This window comes from Ptychodera flava, chromosome 10 (assembly GCF_041260155.1).
Source record: "Ptychodera flava strain L36383 chromosome 10, AS_Pfla_20210202, whole genome shotgun sequence".
Classification (NCBI taxonomy): Eukaryota; Metazoa; Hemichordata; class Enteropneusta; family Ptychoderidae; genus Ptychodera; species Ptychodera flava.
Genome location: NC_091937.1, coordinates 12,954,367 through 12,971,748, shown reverse-complemented (window position 1 = coordinate 12,971,748; position 17,382 = coordinate 12,954,367). Strand labels below are relative to the sequence as shown.

General features: G+C 38.3%; 2 protein-coding genes across 2 annotated transcripts; both read right to left on the bottom strand.

Annotated features, from left to right (window-relative positions):
• Positions 1-585: 585 nt before the first annotated feature.
• Positions 586-4,008, bottom strand: LOC139143016 (protein mono-ADP-ribosyltransferase PARP14-like). The gene is made up of 5 exons (XM_070713206.1): positions 3,955-4,008; positions 2,715-3,078; positions 2,378-2,529; positions 1,747-1,921; positions 586-878 (listed from the first exon to the last, which is right to left on the bottom strand). Exons 1-5 carry the CDS (start codon positions 4,006-4,008, stop codon positions 586-588), a joined length of 1,038 nt encoding a protein of 345 aa, XP_070569307.1.
• LOC139143014 (protein mono-ADP-ribosyltransferase PARP14-like) lies at positions 3,953-15,802 on the bottom strand. The gene is made up of 12 exons (XM_070713205.1): positions 15,386-15,802; positions 13,753-13,760; positions 12,759-12,955; positions 12,165-12,292; positions 9,193-10,414; positions 8,316-8,780; positions 6,890-7,053; positions 6,271-6,501; positions 5,787-6,008; positions 5,228-5,399; positions 4,331-4,510; positions 3,953-4,032 (listed from the first exon to the last, which is right to left on the bottom strand). Exons 1-11 carry the CDS (start codon positions 15,800-15,802, stop codon positions 4,380-4,382), a joined length of 3,357 nt encoding a protein of 1,118 aa, XP_070569306.1. The 3' UTR covers positions 3,953-4,032; positions 4,331-4,379.
• Between the last annotated feature and the right edge of the window lie 1,580 nt (positions 15,803-17,382).

The following is a 17,382-nucleotide window of genomic DNA, read 5'->3' as shown; positions in this document are numbered from 1 at the left end:
CATTGTAAGTTCGTATAAAAGAACTTTTCTATTTTCTATCCAAATGATTCCATGAACTAACAACTTTTCTATCCAAATGATTCCATAGACTAACAAAGTTGTTCTGCTGGTTAAGCCAATGGGAAAATTTGAAATTTCTTGAACACATACTCTAATGCAGCTGTAGGTAAGGCGCCCTCAGACCCTTATGTAAATACTGAGTCACTTCTGATTTTATTTTCATGCATTACACTTCTCATGACCTAAATCAATAAGTCATCTTAGTTTTGAACTAACAAATCTTAATATATACGAAACACAGCAAACAGCTTTCGTTTTTGTCCTTTCAGCGAATCGTAGAACGCACCCTGCAATTGAGTATTCCATACACAAATATCAGCGAAATTTGAATAATAATGACTATACATAACTAGTTCTTACTTAATGAGAATCGATATTGTGAGACTATACTTTTCTAAATGGAAGAGGAATGTGAATGCTATTACTTTGCTACTACATAGTCCAGGCGATTGTTGTATGATATTAAAACGATACCATGTGAGTTAGGGTATAGGAAAACGTTCGTAAACGTTGCAGTATTTTAAATTAAGCCTCTTTGAATTTGATAAGGTATTCAGGATATGCAAGAGCGTCGTTGAACACAACAAAGATGGTTGGGTTATCAATTTTGTCCACAACGCTGTCGTAGCAAATAGTGGGGTTGTTAGGATTTTTCGGTGGGGGCACCATCATGTCTTGTTTACCACGTGCATACTCTCCTGTAAGGACTTTGCACTGGTAAATGTACTTGTAACCATTATCGTCTGGCGGCGAATATGTTCTTCCTGCTGAGTACTCGGATTTAACAGCGAAGTAGGAACCCTTACCGTAAGCGGCAGCTACAGTAAAGACAGAAAATGTGATTCGACGTTATGAATGATCTATTTTAGGGCAAGGTCAGAGCTTTTGTAACAAGGCAGATCATTTGACATCAAGGGAATGTTCGTTCAGATGACAGAAGAAAAATTATCTTTAAGGTGGCGCTGCACCCAACACAGTGTATTTTGCTCAAAATCACTTTTTTGCAAATATTCATTCAAAATTTAACCTATATTTTAACCAGAGATTTAAACAATGTTTGCGTTCACCTTGTTCAGCTTGTCAAGCAGTCGTAAGTTGCGTGATAAAGAAGTGTTAGTTGATGCAAATGTAAGCAAATCAACCGATTTCACGGCTTCATTTTTCTCAATTTTAAGATTTCTAAAGAATTTCACTCCAGTCTGGCTGGGTAAAATTTTCTGAAATTTTCACATCATGCTCTTTAAATGCTATGTAACAATTTACCACTATTTTGTTTAGTTATAAAGGTCTTACATTTTGAATGTGAGGCATTTTAATTTGACTTATCATGTTTTTAATCTTTTTTTTGAGTGTCTGTCTTTCAACCCTTCCATTTTAGAATGAGTATAGATAACATAAAAAGTAGTTTTTTCTACATATATTGCTTCAAGTGAAATATTACATTGCAGAAAATAGTATCAAGTTTTTTCTTAAATAATTCGTTATCATTACTACCAAAATTGAGGTTTTTACCCCAGATATACAATCCCTTCATCCTTCATCATAAACTATTGCTACCATACAAACGTTTCTTTGCTTCTTGAAAATATATAGTTTGAGAGGATCTCCTTGTCAACTTAAATTAAACATATTCTTTTCAAAAACTGTTTTGAAAACGTGTAGCTCCACCTTAAAGGAAATCCTTACCATGTAATCCTGCAAAGCTTCTGTTGAATCCCGTGGCATTGATGAGAGTAGAGGATTCTTCCTTGGTCCCATGATACAAGTTTCTCTCATTTTGAACACCAGATTTGCGAGCATCCATATTTTGCTTTAAGACCATATATTGGCGATACAGCTTTGAGTTCTGTACCCGTTCAATCTGTAACAGATATTGATTTCTTTACACCAGGTGCTCAACAAAAGTTGTGTTGGCATCACTTTAGGACTAAATATCATATTATATTTGTCAGCGATAGTTTGCAATAAAGTAGAGAAAAGGATACCATATCAAACAAATAAAATGGTACAGGCATAAAAAAAAGAATGGCATTTTTAATAACTCAATGGCATGAAATATTTTAGACTGATAATGAGAAAGTTACAAGCGACACAGACAAACAGACACTGAATATAGACATGTCAGAAAGAAAGCTGCCAGTCGCTATATGCAAGAAGAAATTAACTTGTCTTTATGGGTTATGAAATGTTACATTCACCCAAAATAACAACAAAACAAACCATGAAACTAAAATGGTAATTATCAAAGTGGCTTATATCAAGAACAAGACTGTCTGTTTTCTGAGCGTTCTTGATTTTGAAGTAGCACGGTACTCACATGTATATCAACAACGTTCCGGCTGTCATCAAGTTTCTCGATAAATGCAGACTTGACATTTTGATACTCAGATGTTGATAGGTCCAGGCTGACTAATTTGAAAGGCTTGTCTTGTGCCACTGGCTCCCAGTTTGGTGGAAGGGGAATCGCGTCTGAAAACAAATTACAAAATATTCACTAAAGAGACATAAACCTTAGAATAACCATTCGAAATATAAATTCCAGTTCTGCATTGAGTTTAATATTCCTTTATCTCTTTCTGATCGTTTGTCTTTATCAGTCTAGTCTATCTATCTTATTTCATCGTTCAGTCACCTTTTAATCAATTTCTTCTTACCCTCAGTAAGAAATCTTTGTACTGGCACTTCTGATTCGTCGTCAAGTGATATTTCAACCATTCTTTTAAAGATAATCTTGTAAGGACTGCCATGTATAATGAATTCGACCTCAGGTTGACTTCTCTGGCAGGCTTGTTCGATGACAGCAGATATTTCTTTTTCATATTCCTCATATTCTTCACCGTCTTGAAAGTACCACTTCACGTTTTTAGCGTGAATTTCAGCTTCTCTCCGGCCCTGTTCTTCTTTCACAATATTATCCAAGATTTTATTGATCATGTCATAAACCTGTATAATATCATGTGGAGTACCATGAAGTTTGAGATGATGAACTCGTCCAGTACTGATATGGTCAACGGTGACCTGTTAATAAGAAGATAGAAATTATATTATGCTTACAACAAACGTCTGGCAACCCTGCTTACAACAGTGATCAGTAGATTTCTACAAAGCACACAGTTCCTAGTGCGAAGTTTATAATTAATCTTGACATATTATTCCCTTAAAACATCGCATGATATATTTTGCGTTACCGTGAAAAGCATATTCATGACTTTTTTTATATTCTCGACTTAGTATCTTTGCAAAAAAGGCGAAAATTAGCATTTGTAAAAATATGTGCACACTTTTTTACATAACTTCTACATCTACTGTGGGCCAAGGCTTCATTCAATTGATATCCAAAATTGTTTCAGTAATAACAAGGCTCTAACGATCAAGTAGCATTTGTATTTTATTCGCCTTTTCTCAACATAAACGTTGTTGACGTTAGTAATAATGTGGCGTTCATCGAACGAACTGCTCAGATGAAACAAAATGAATTTACTTTTCAAACTTCTGCGAAAATATTCCAAATTAACGGCGCACCTTTGATCGAAAATATTACAAATAATGAAGATAACCAAGTGCTTTACTACAAAAGGTGATAAAAGATCTTTCAAATTTTAAAGTGACATTTTGGGATCAGGTTTTAGGAAAGATTTCCGATATAGCGTCAACTAACTACCATCTATTTTACATAATTTAACATAATCTTGAATATAACACAATTAAATCGCAACGGCTTCTAGAGGAACGGGATAAAATACAGGGGAAATAACAAACTTTGCAGGTTTTTGCTGCACTTAGAAAACTTAGCAATTGGTACATTCTGACGGTGATAGTAGGTAGACCAGTCTACAGAAGGCGAGACCAAATTATTTTCAAAGTGACATGCAATTTTCAAATTGAGGAACTCACGTTACAGGATGTTCCGAATCGCTTGATCTTCTCTACTTGCTGTCTGTTCAACATTTTCACAGATGGTTTGCTTATTACCTTAATAAACAAAATCGTAAAACAAATGTCAGCGATATGCAGTCCCCCTCTGCACTTACAATGTTTTCACACGTATTTCACTATCTGCAATAACGGGGAATATTTCCCGACAGTTTGCAAAGAGCTGAATTCTTTGCTCGAATACAGAATACGGTCTCACTTTTACTGACTCTCTCTCTCTCTCTCTCTCTCTCTCTCTCTCTCTCTCTCTCTCTCTCTCTCTCTCTCTCTCTCTCTCTCTCTCTCTCAGAAGTCGTTGAGATTTTGAAAATGGCTTTGTTTATTTTAGTGTACTCACAATAGTGTTCACTTCCCTCGCAAGGACCGTTTTGATTTTTGACATTGCCTTATCGATGTTCAACACAGTCCATTGTTTCGTTTGTTATATCACCGTTGATAACATGTACACGAATGGATCCAACTGACATCTGCCATTCGTGGTTTCCATGCAAGTAAAGGTCTTTATACAGCTGTTCATCTACAACAGTTATGATACGTGCATGTCGGTTGTTATGTCATTTTTTAGTTTTGTTTTGTTTTCATTATGGGTGTAAAAGGACAATAGCTGACATATTCAGAATATTTTTCAAAATTGTATCCTACAAAATATATTTGTCATTCTTTTAGACTCCTTAAGATATTTGAAATAGTGAGTATAATTAATGCCAATACAATTCATTCTTATAGTATGAAGTGTTACTCCTCAAATACAAATCCTAGTAAAGATATAATCCAGTTGTCATCAATGGTTTGAAACATTTTACAATTGTTTTACTTTACAGGGCGCGAGATCTGCTTTTAAAATGCAACATAGATATCGGAAATGCAATGATAACTTTAAGTGATGATATCTTCTTATATTTGTTTTTCAGCAGGTCAGTCAAAGAAAATAGCAAAATAAATGGGCCAATTGCATTCATTCATTTATTCATTGAATCATCAACCATACGTTAAACCAGTCAGTCAGTCACTAAGTCACTTAGTCAGCAGTTGAACATTGGCAAGAGGCTTATGCCATGAGCCGTGTGCATCGTTAAATTAATTTTGATCTGTTAGTCAATCCAGCAATCTACTTGTTCGCATTACTTTTTGGTACGACAGTATGCCCCTATAGCAGCTAGAAGCCTGACCAATCATCACACATTTGTGATATAATTTTGGTTTATACCTTTTATTTTGAATTCGTTCAACGTACCTTTTAACGGGTTCGCTTTCAATACATCAGAATTCCCCGTTGCGTGCGCACCATGACTCATACTAATGCTCCGCCCCTCACGTTCATGTCCTCGCATTTTTTCTACAGCGGCAGGTGAGCCGGGAGAAGTAGGTTGCGCCGATGCATACTTCTGTACTTCTTTGCTGAACGACTACAACAAATAGATATATTGAAGAGTGTGACATAACGGCACTATGTTTTAGTTGACCCGTGATGTTGTAATTTAATATACGTATGTAATTTAATAGGTATGTATGTAGGTAGGTAGGTAGGTAGGTAGGTAGGTAGGTGGGTGGGTGGGTGGCTTGGTGGGTGGGTGGGTGGGTGGCTTGGTGGCTGGATGGGTGGGTATGTGGGTAGGTAGGTAGGTAGGTAGGTAGGTTCAGTATGTATGTTTGTCCAGTATATATGTTCAGTATGTAGCTATGTATCTATGTTCAATGTTTGGTTTCAAAAATTCATTTTTTCAAAATTTGACAAATCCTCTATTTTAACTCGTCTTTTTAGTATTCCTTTTTGTCTCGTATATACTCTATACCTTTTTTGTTGGATGATCCAGATCATAGACGACAAAGTTTATGTCAGTCAGAGTACTTGTTGCACGACGTCGGCTGAATATCTCTGCTTCCTCATACATTACTTTCGCCACAAGATCACGGGGAAAACCAAGGTTTCCTGTACCAATAGCAGGAAATGCTATTGACGAGGCCGAGTTTAAGTCAGCTATCCTAAAACATTCCTGCAAAATGCCTCGTAATGTCTGGAAAATAAAAATGCGATTTAGCTAACAAAGGTAAGAATAAGACTAAGATGATAAATTGCATTGTCATGACATGTACTGGTCGGTTTCATTAATAAATGCAGTTTCTTTCCCTAAAGAATCGTGCCCATCTTAACTTAAATTAAATTAACTTAAATTAAAGCACTCCCGGGGGTCTGCAACTTATTTTCATTGATTAGTTTCGCCATGCTCATTCGATTATTACAATCGAAGTCATAAAATCGAGCAGAGCTTAACCCACCTGTTCAGGCCGATTACTTCCCCAGGTGCAACATATTACATGAATCACATGCTTTGCCGAGAGATTGCCACCCCCAGTGACGTACGTGTCTCCATCTTTTGGTGGACGCCCCCTAGTGACAGCAGACAACTCATGTTTCAACTGTTGACCAGCAACGGTATAAATAGCCTTTGAAGCTGCTCCAGCAGTCAAGTCCAATTCCTTACCGATGCTGTTTACCATCAAATCAACCTGGTGAAAAAATGGTTTACGGTTCATGTTTGATATCTATTTACTTGTTGTAGTATGTTCATTAAGGAGAGAGTTGTTTGTTTCCTCTTTACGTCATATAGAACAAATTAAGGGATACTCGCAAAGCCATGATAATGAAATAAGTGCAATTCTATCGATATGCATACAATTTAAATAAAACCTTTCAAGCTTACGCCACAACACACAATCAACGGTTCTCGCAATAAGTGCTACTTGGTGTTCACTACTTATAAATTGTTGTGAAGTAAAATTGACGAAAACTTATGAAAGATTAAGACAGTATAGTGCATTTCGACTTCAAACTCGCCCACGGTACAAATTCACCTTTGACCCGAGTATAAATCATTCTATAAGTGTGACGGAATACCTTCTGTGTCGCCATGTTGCCAAAGATAAGGTTAACATTCTTTCCTTCTGGTGTCATTACCCTGGTCTTGTCGATGTAGGTCATCGTATTTGCAAATGGTGGTAGTTTTGGTACGCTGGATACTGACCTTGATCTGTGCACTCTAATCTTTTGACTTTCTCTCTCTATAAATAGATTATTTATTTGAATAAAATACATTTAAATAACGTTTCATATTTCATAACAAATAATTCAGTTGCTTAAAATTAAGCCTACTTGCTTAGATATTGTAAAACGACGCAGTTTATAATTTTCCCTCTACACATGCCCTTTTGTCGCACAATTAATAATTCCAGTGACCAATCACATCTGAACGTTTAGTAGTAATCAATAACAAAACTACGGGTTTTTAAACGTTTGACCAGGCTCAGTTAATTTAAAGTTGAAAATAGGGAACTGCGTTTAACAGAGGTACAAACAGCTACAGAAAATGAGGTATAAGGAAATCTGTTCCGATTTCACTTATTATTGATAATAAACATTCATACATACATACATACATACATACATACATACATACATACATACATACATACATACATACATACATACATACATACATACATACATACATACATACATACATACATACATACATACATACATACATACATACACACATACACACACACACAAACATACATACATACATACATACATACATACATACATACATACATACATACATACATACATACATACATACATACATACATACATACATACATACATACATACATACATACATACATACATACATACATACATACAACATACATACATACATACATACATACATACATACATACATACATACATACATACATACATACATACATACATACATACATACATACATACACATACATACATACTACACACATACATACACACATACATACACACACACATACACACACACACACATACATACATACATACATACATACATACATACATACATACATACATACATACATACATACATACATACATACATACATACATACATACATACATACATACATACATACATACATACATACATACATACACACATACATACAACACACACAACAAACACACACACAACATACATACATACATACATACATACATACATACATACATACATACATACATACATACATACATACATACAACATACATACATACATACATCATACATACATACATACATACATACACACATACATACATACATACATACATACATACATACATACATACATACATACATACATACATACATACATACATACATACATACATACATACATACATACATACATACAGACAGACAGACAGACAGACAGACAGACAGACAGACAGACAGACAGACGGACATTGATGCCTAGGTACCCACCTTCTTGGTATTCAGAATTTTCAATAACTTCGTTTTCTACATTATACACTGATCTCACTGCATCAGCAAACGCTTTGCATCTACTTCTCATTTGTTCGATTAAGAATATTTTCGTGATTGATGTCCGCTCTTGATTTTCAGTCCAGAACTCATTAATGGTCATGACTATGGTATTGACACAGAGATCCAAAGGAACTCCAAATTCTTCTACGCCTATAAGGGGGATGGCCACTGTACGACATGTGTGTTTATCAGCTTCACGAAGACACGCCTCGATTGAGTCGGCAAGAGAGTCTACAACGCTTCGCTCTGCGTCCTTGTCCCACTCTGGGCCGAATACGTGGATCACGCGGGCACATGATGTAATCTTTCCTGGTCGCGTTGATACCGCCTGTCCGATCACGAAAGGTGTTCCATTATTAGCACGAAGCAGCTCTTGACAATCAGACTGTATCTCTCGGCCACCTGTTTTGAAAGAGGTCGTGCTATTGAAACATAACGTTTTCTTTGTACATTAGTATGTACGTTGGAGTTTGTATGCTACCTCCTTATTGCGAAAAAAATCATATTCTGTGTCATTGTACAAACAGACAAAATTTTTCAAAACTAGTGTCTATCAGTGTCCAGCAAAGATGTATGTTGTTGAGGTAGATAAAGTATTTCGTAATTAAAAGAAGTTACTTTCAATCATGTATAGGTAATATTTTATATCGAGATGGAAAATGTTGCTGCACTAGATGCACACGTCAGACAAGAAAGGCAATGGTAGAGTTTTGTTTTGATCTCATTTGTTATGTTTTTCTTTTTCATTAGGGAAAGTGGAGAGGGGGAAATCAGTCGCAAAAAAGTTTCAGTACCGTTATTCATATTCACTTGCCTGCATCTTGTATGGTTTTAAACAGACCCGATACACTTCCAAAATCTCGCTTTGCTGTTGTTGCTATTGCATCGACCTGAAGTTTGGTTATGTCCCCCTTGGCAACGACAATTCGTCTCCCGTCCTTCGTCGTGTGTTTGAGTAAAATGTTAACACTGTGCTCGGGGTCTTTCCGAAGCGTCGACTTTTTGTTCTTCCTATCATCAGATAGACTAGGGCGCTCTTTAGTCACTTCGATGACACAGTTGCAGTCGACTTCGATCAGTCTAAGGTAGTCTGTTTTGTCACGATCCTTGAAGATTTGCTGCATTCCTGGATTATCAACTTCATGGCGACGTTTGACAATTTTATCAAACATGTTTCTCAGAACCTGGACAGCGCCATCAACTTCATGCTTCACTCCAATGACCTTTACACCGCACTGATCTACTCCACGTTGCACCTCTATCTTCACAGAGTGTCTTCCTGATGTTTGTTCGAAGTTCAACAACCCCTCCTTCATGTCGCACAGGAATCTAAGCCGCCCAGCTTCCAATGGTACGAACTGTTCGATCTCCTGATTGCACAAAATGTAAGTTTGAACTCCATCCATTGCGACTGAAACAGAGGTATCCTTGCCGACAAGGACCACGGTGCCATGTCGAGTTATATCGATAGAGAGACATTCATTTAGTTCCTCTAGTTTACGGATGATCTCTGAAAACTTGGCCGTCTTTGCTACTGTGACCGCCTTATCTTCCAAGTTAACTCTACTTTCTACTATCTCGCGGGCTAGGAATGCTTTGGCTCGATCTGTCTCTTCTTTACTTATACCAGAACACATTACATCGCCGTTGTCCACGAAATAACACGCCCGTATTTGATAGTTTCTGAAATATTCTCTGACTAATGACTCTCCTTTAAGTGATTTGAGAAAACTCATGACGGCTGGTGAAGATGGCGGTGCAATTCTGGCTATTGGAAGCTCTCGGAGATGTTCATAAACCATCAGTTTACAGCGTTCGATCTCGATACTTGGGCCATGGAGGTCAATACTGGCGGTCCCTGGTCTTAGAGTCATCGCCAAGTTTGGGAATGTTTGCTTTACTGTCTCTACGAAGTCACACATCTCGAGTTGCTTTATCTCTGCTTCTTTCAAAGTAATCATGCATTTTATGTTGGCTGGCGCATTTGAAGCTTCCTGAGGTTTTCCCTTTTCTTCATCCTTGTATGAACCTGTGTGCTGTGTTGAACAGTGGATCGATCGCTTAAAAGATTATCTCTGTGCACTGATATTTATAAGGGGCGATATACTTTTAAACTTATAGCGATAATTGTCTTTATGACAGCATATCAGTTTGTGAGCTAGTATGTCGGTTGGCTAGCAGTAAATCAATGATAACCTTTAGCCACAACGGACATATTCAGAGCCGAACTCCTTACTTGATGATCGACAGGCTCTCTTTGGTTGACCAATATAATCCTTGGCCAATGAGAGGATAAAATTCATATACTGAGCATTGGAGGCGGTATGTCATTTGTGGGTATGACCTTGTGATAACCATTTTGCTAACTCATATTTCTTTAAAATCAACAAGCCATATCAGTGGGTAGTGTGTCTTTGATCTGGGCAGATAGCTCGTTCCACCGGCAGAACAAACAGTACAGAGGTCAACGCCGCCGCTATCTCATGATTATTTGGGTAATTGCAATTAATGTTTGTTTTATTATGCCTATAAATTGTAGCTGTCTCCATGTAATATCATGGTAAGGCTTAATTCTGACCAGGATTTTCTCGCCAAAAGGTGTACCCCTCTTTCGTCGCATGTTATCGAAACATATCCGTAAAATCCCTCAGATAAACAGATGCTGTTTTAATGTTTTACTTTAAGCTGCCGCTGATTGCACAAATTAGCACATCAAATGAAAATAAAATATTAAACAAAAAACGAAAGATATCTTTTAAAATGCAGCTGTCAACAGTAAGAAAAACACAATAAGTTTAAAGTAAAAAGTTTAAAAAGTAATGTTGGATTTTTCGAAAAGAAATATTTCATTAAATAAAGGGAATTAAAAACCTTTGATTTTTTCCGAAAAATATGTGTGAGCAAACAAACTCTCGATGGGCCTACCCGGTTCCACATGAGGAAAGTTAAGAATGCTTTATAAGAACTCCAAACATTGCGTGCCAGTAACCTTTGGACCTATGACGGCTCTCGGCATCGTTCAACTGATTACATGTGATATATATTTCACATTCCACTGTTGGTAACGCAAATACACCGAAAAGCATGTCGGTATACTGAAGCTGCTATTGGCCAACTTGAAGGTTGAATTATATTTCGATTTGTAGGTTACTGTTATTCTTATTTTACGAATGTTGATTCTTTTACCTTGATTTTATCATTTGTTTCAAAAATGTTTATTCTTAAATTTTTTCTTCGGGTTTTGAACTCATTCCAGAACTCTTTTAAATATTTAATCAACCTTATTTTTGCAGATATTTAAGTAAAATAAACAAACAACTGGCAGTAATATAAATAGAGATTTTTAATCAGTGGTAGCCCTTATCAACTAAACTCACTTGACTTTTAGAATGGACCAGAGTAAAGAACTCTGTTCGCTCACTGGATCCCTAAACGAGACTCCTTCATTAGTGTATTCGCAAACTATCATGCTTGACAATTCGAAAGCTGGTGTCAAATTTAGACTAAAAGACAAACTAATAAGCAACAAAGAATGGCTATTATGGCGTTCAACAGTTACATAAACTGAAGTCATTGCAGAAAATCAATTTGAGCTATGTCTCGTGACTTGCCCGTTGGAGGGAATTCGAATGAAACCATGAACTGCAATAGGCGAAGACCTATGAATACGAAGTAACCTAGTGCTGTAATGTTGAGATTGTCGAAGTTAAAGAGCGCACCGAATTATTCATAAAAGGTGACGAAACTGTATAGTAGCAGTATCACACTGACTTTCAAAAGACTAACCTTCTCTTCATGGGTTCTGTCTCGTCGATTTTGATGTTGGTTAGGAAATCCAATCACCGTACAAATGAACTGCTCACCGCCGAAATCAATAGTTTGAAACTGCTGTTGTAGCACTATACGGGCAGCATCTGCAAGTATTTGAAAAAAGTATGATTAGTTGAAATCACGCTTTCTGAAATTCGGGTGGCCAAGTCATACGTACCAAGATAATCAAGAGAGGGTATTTCGACCTCCATATATCTCGTACAACTATATAGAATATCTTATCTCAGATTCGTTCGATGAAAACTGTCCTCGCAGTTTGGTGTTGCACTGTGGAATTAAATGACTCAATATCTGTCTGAATTTAAAAGCTGCCTTAATATTTCCTAAACACCATAACGTTACAGAACATTGTATTAGCGGCTACCTACCCACTACTGCATGGGTTTCGTTTAATGTCAAAAATATTCTCTGAGTATTTTGGTCGATTGCACTACATGGCAAGTGGTGTTTTTGCAAGTGTAACAAGCAGTTATGTTACAATATCGCTGCGAAAATATAAAGTTCAATCACAATTTCGACAAAAATGAAAGAAAATGTATATGACATTACCTTGGTCTTCTTGGAAGTAAACCTCATAGGCATTGGAGTGGGTGCTCGATACCGTTACGCGATCAACTTCGGCTCCACCAGAGACTGCTGTCTTTTGGAAGTGAATCATCAACTTCCTTTCAGCTAAGGAACTATTAATGTCGCTTGGAACGCCAAAGACTAGCAGTCCGTTTTCTTCGCTTGAACTATCCATGATCCTGGGCGATAGAAGTTTCTAAAAAATCAAACTTCAGTTGGTTCTTCGCCAGTCGAAATAACGACGTCACAGTATTTACCTAGGCTCTATGCGATAGACGTGGGTAAAGATGACGTCAATTAGAGATACAGGTATGGCGCAGAGGTTGGCGATAGGGGATTTCCAAAGGAGCGTTTATCATTTGATCTTTGAAGTAGAGCATGTGACTTATAAACTTTCCAGATTGTTAAAAATACTCTAAAATATATGATGACATTGTCTGTCAGTATTCAAATGGGTCGATACTTCGCCATCAATTTAAAACCTGTATCTATATTACCTAGGTATCACAGCTGCCATAGTTTCCCCGAGGCTGCCAGCCCTCTCCACTAATGGCCGACATAGTGTAGGCGCAATTGAAGAAATGTATATTGTTATGGCTTAAGGAAATTTTGATACGCCCATTGCTTTATTTCAAGTAGAAAATATTTGCCATGCAAATCAAATGAGAAACCCGTGACGACAAAACAAAAACAAATGTTGATTCTCTGGAAATATTTCTCTAAGTTTTGTGTTACAAAAAATTAAATTTTTTAAGTTCAATGAAAGATTGAATTGCAAGCTGCGCAGTCTTCTACCTTCTGGGACCCACTTCGGTACAAACAAAATACTGACTGAAGTTACCGTCAACTGATAAGAAAAGGGCACAAATAAATACAATTGTATGGCCTACAAGTCCTAAGACACAGTTAGAAATAAGAATATTGAAATGGCATTTTGTAACTATAAGGACATTTTGATAACACTGTTGCGGCTTACCTTGCTTCCTGTGAAGACAATGGACGCATGCAAATTGAAACAATTTACATATACGTATTGAAATAATTTACATACAAAGGTAGTTATGCTTATACAAGGGGTCAGAGTTTAGGTACCAGGCTGTCCATGTCGCGGTCACGTCCGTTACACACTTAAGAATTAGCGCTAAGTGAAATACGTAATTTACTGATACAGCAACCACAGAGAAATTAATCCACGCGTTTGTCACTTCCCGATTGGACTATTGTAATAGTCTCCTCTATGGTGTCCACAAAGATCAACTTGCACGTCTCCAATCAGTCCAAAACGCTGCAGCTCGCCTCGTTAGCCGTACACGTAGATTTTGTCACATCACTCCAGTTTTAACTGATCTGCATTGGCTTCCAATAGAGGCTCGCATTATATTTAAAGTTTTGCTACTTACCTTTAAAGTTGTTCATGGAATCGCACCACTTTACTTGAAAGAACTGACCGAAATGTATGTCCCATCCAGAGACCTGCGATCATCGAACTCCGTACGGTTAGTGCCACCACGAGGGAAGTTTAACAAAGCGTACGGTCAAAGAGCCTTTTCTGTGTGTGCACCTGATTTATGGAATTCTTTGCCGCATGAAATTCGTACTGCTCAAACTATTGACTGTTTTAAACGTGCTTTAAACCGGTGTGCGGGGTATAAAAGGCCCCCTACCTCATTGGAAATTCATCATGGTGCTTGAGTGACAACTTGCAACAGCTAGGCAGGCCGCTCCGCGAAAATCACCGAAAATGAGTCTCACGCAAACCTTACTGACATTGTAACAGCTCCTACTGTACTGTAAACATAATGGCCACAAAATGATAAACCAGACATAGCGTAATTCTTCGACATGGCGACGATTTTTAGGGAAAATCAATGTCAGGACAGTCAGACGCGTTCGCTAAAAACGGTCGTTACCAGTTTCAAACAGCTGTCAGTCACTGAGGGACGCGCAAAGCTGCAAATGCGCAAACATTTGTTGTGCACACAAGATCGATTACAAAAGTAAACCAAGAGCGTATCTGCCGAGACAGCTCGGGCCATACCTTAGCGAAGAAAGTCGTAGTAGCACTAGTACTGGACTGCAAATGCATTTGCGGTCTTGTTTTAGAGTCGAAGATGTAGCAATGAATGTTCAACTTGTTTTTGCAGTGCCTACGACGTTGTGTGTTCGTAGTGTTGGTTATACGGTAGCTCTACATGGGCAGATCGTCCATGTAGCTCTACATGGCAGGGCTGTTTGTTACGGCGTTATACGGCCTGTGGTGGGAGGCCGTATCACGCCGGTAACACACAGCCCTGCCATGCAGAGCTAGTTATACGGAGGCCGTGTACCCAACGCCGGGCACACAGTGTCGTACGCGGGGCCGGGCTGGGTGAACGGAACCAGGAGGCGCAGCGCTTGGAACACGATCTAAATCGACACAATCAATATACGGTAGTTCCCTTTCTTGAAAAATTGGTGGCCCTGAAAAGGGCCGTTTGGTTTGTGTGTGCATTTGGATTACACACGCTATGAACTTATGCCATCTACATCCACCGATGGCCACTGTATGGCTGGTTAGGCAGGTTTGGATACAGTGACCGCACTTGTTTCAACACGCAATCGGGCATTACTTGCCGTTTCGTGACGACAACCCCAACTGCCTGCATCAGCTCAGCTTTTTTGGACAAGTATCGCTCGTTTTTCCAAGCGCCTCTTCTGTCCAACATTGTCCAGTACTTCTTGTAAATGCGCTTCCTGACGCCGGCATTCAGGACGCTTGGTCTCTGACCCTCACCAAGCCACTCTTGCCAGGATGTCGTGACGCAAGGCTGACACAGACAGGACTCACATTCGCTGCAGTTAGAGTCCCTTGGGACTGCTACTACATCGGTTGTAATGCCACTGTCATTCAGAAGACTGTCGGCGACGATGTTGTCATGGCAATTGCCCTCGAACTCTTCTTGAAGCTCCCAACCGTAATGGGCGAACAAACCACGAATAGCGTGTTCTTGTTCAGAGTTTACTTTCAGGTGCATCGAACGAGACATGTTGAACATTCGAATTCGGAGACTCTACTGAGTCATGATCGTAATAAAATTGTATTAGCAGTAGAAATGCCAGACATATAGGCGACATAATTATGAATATTCATATACCCTAAGTACTAACGAGACAAGTTCTAGTTCACCAAAGTTGGGAAAGCCTGATTACCCGACAAGTCTAAAAGCAAAGGAAACAATGGGAAACAGACACCTCGACCGTATCCTGTGTAGGTAACCCGCCAAAAAGTCCCTGGTGACGTCTTGGACGGCAAAAGCGATACGATTGTCGAAGTCTATGGTGCATGGTGACGAGAAGACATATAAAACTGTAAACACATTTCGTAATTTCATTTTTTATCCTACCGAAACGTTCCTGCAATTGAAAAGAGTTGAAATTATCTCAGAGATATCGTCTCCGAAACAAGTAAAATTGTCTCATTGCGTAAATAAGCCCTTAGTTGCTCTACTTTCAAACTGCGGTGGAACAAGAGTACATGTAGGTACTCGACTTCAACGCATCTTTCGGATTAGGAATTTTCACGTAAAGTTCTGGACGACCACTTTGTGTCTTTTTATTGCTAGTACTTGTTTTAAATTTCTTATGATTACGGTGACAGTGTTTCCAACGGCATAACTAAAATTCTAATTGTGACGCCAAGGCCCAATGACATTTCCAATGAGGCTGTACAGAGTCTACGTCATCGTTCTTCACGAATATGCAAATATAAATATTAATCCGCAGTTTTAGATTACGCTTGTGAAAATTACGTATGCAAAGATGATGGAAGTACTTCTTAGTAGGCGACTGCTAGTGTAACAGTGAATACTAAAAGGCATGTTCACGACTCAGAGTACAAGCTGCAAAAACAGCCATGTATATGCAACATTGATAAAATTTGTTTGCACCAAGCAGCAGTGTCCGATGTCGCGGGCGTATAGCTATATTTAGTAACAAACCTGTAACCGTGAACTGCTCTATTAGGCCAACATCGACACTTGCAGCCTATAATAATTGGTGCGAATTGTAGTGTTTCTAAGATTACCATTTGGTCTAGGACATTATATGCTGCAGGTTTTATACACATTTTCAAAGTCTTCCTTCGCCTATAAATATCACAACTAGCCATTACCCTTTTCGATCTGTCACGTACGAAGACTTTTTGAACGCTATCGACACGTACTTGAAAGGTAGAAAAACTAAATATGACCAACAATCGTGATTCGATTGCTGTAACAGGCAGATAAAAGAGACGGAACAGGTAGATGTTCTTGTTCAAAATTTGTCCAAATTCATCATAAAAGCACAGCAGCCCCTCTAGGGACCGTGATAAAAGCTGTAAAATATAAACATACCCGGTATTTCGATAAATACCACGCTACAAAGCAAAGTACAGCGTGACACATCAAGATGCTGAAGCTTAGAAGATCCCATGCTCTCCTATATTTGTATATCGCTACGAGTATGGACGTACCACAAACAATCTATTCCCGCAAAGAGAAACAGTGAGACGGAGTATGGACGTACATCAGATCTGTGGTACGTTCGAGGACGGAGTCATTTGAAGGGTTATGCGACCAGTTGAAAC

Coding starts and splice junctions, on each gene's coding strand:
- LOC139143016 (XM_070713206.1), bottom strand. CDS start 4,008: ATGTTGAACAGACAGCAAGTAGAGAAGATCAAGCGATTCGGAACATCC. Junction 2,530..2,714: donor ACAAAGATTTCTTACTGAGG/GTAAGAAGAAAT, acceptor ATTTGTTTTCAG/ACGCGATTCCCCTTCCACCA. Junction 1,922..2,377: donor GGAACGTTGTTGATATACAT/GTGAGTACCGTG, acceptor TATCTGTTACAG/ATTGAACGGGTACAGAACTC.
- LOC139143014 (XM_070713205.1), bottom strand. CDS start 15,802: ATGTCTCGTTCGATGCACCTGAAAGTAAACTCTGAACAAGAACACGCT. Junction 8,781..9,192: donor TAAAACCATACAAGATGCAG/GCAAGTGAATAT, acceptor CTTTCAAAACAG/GTGGCCGAGAGATACAGTCT. Junction 4,511..5,227: donor GAAAGCGAACCCGTTAAAAG/GTACGTTGAACG, acceptor TAACTGTTGTAG/ATGAACAGCTGTATAAAGAC.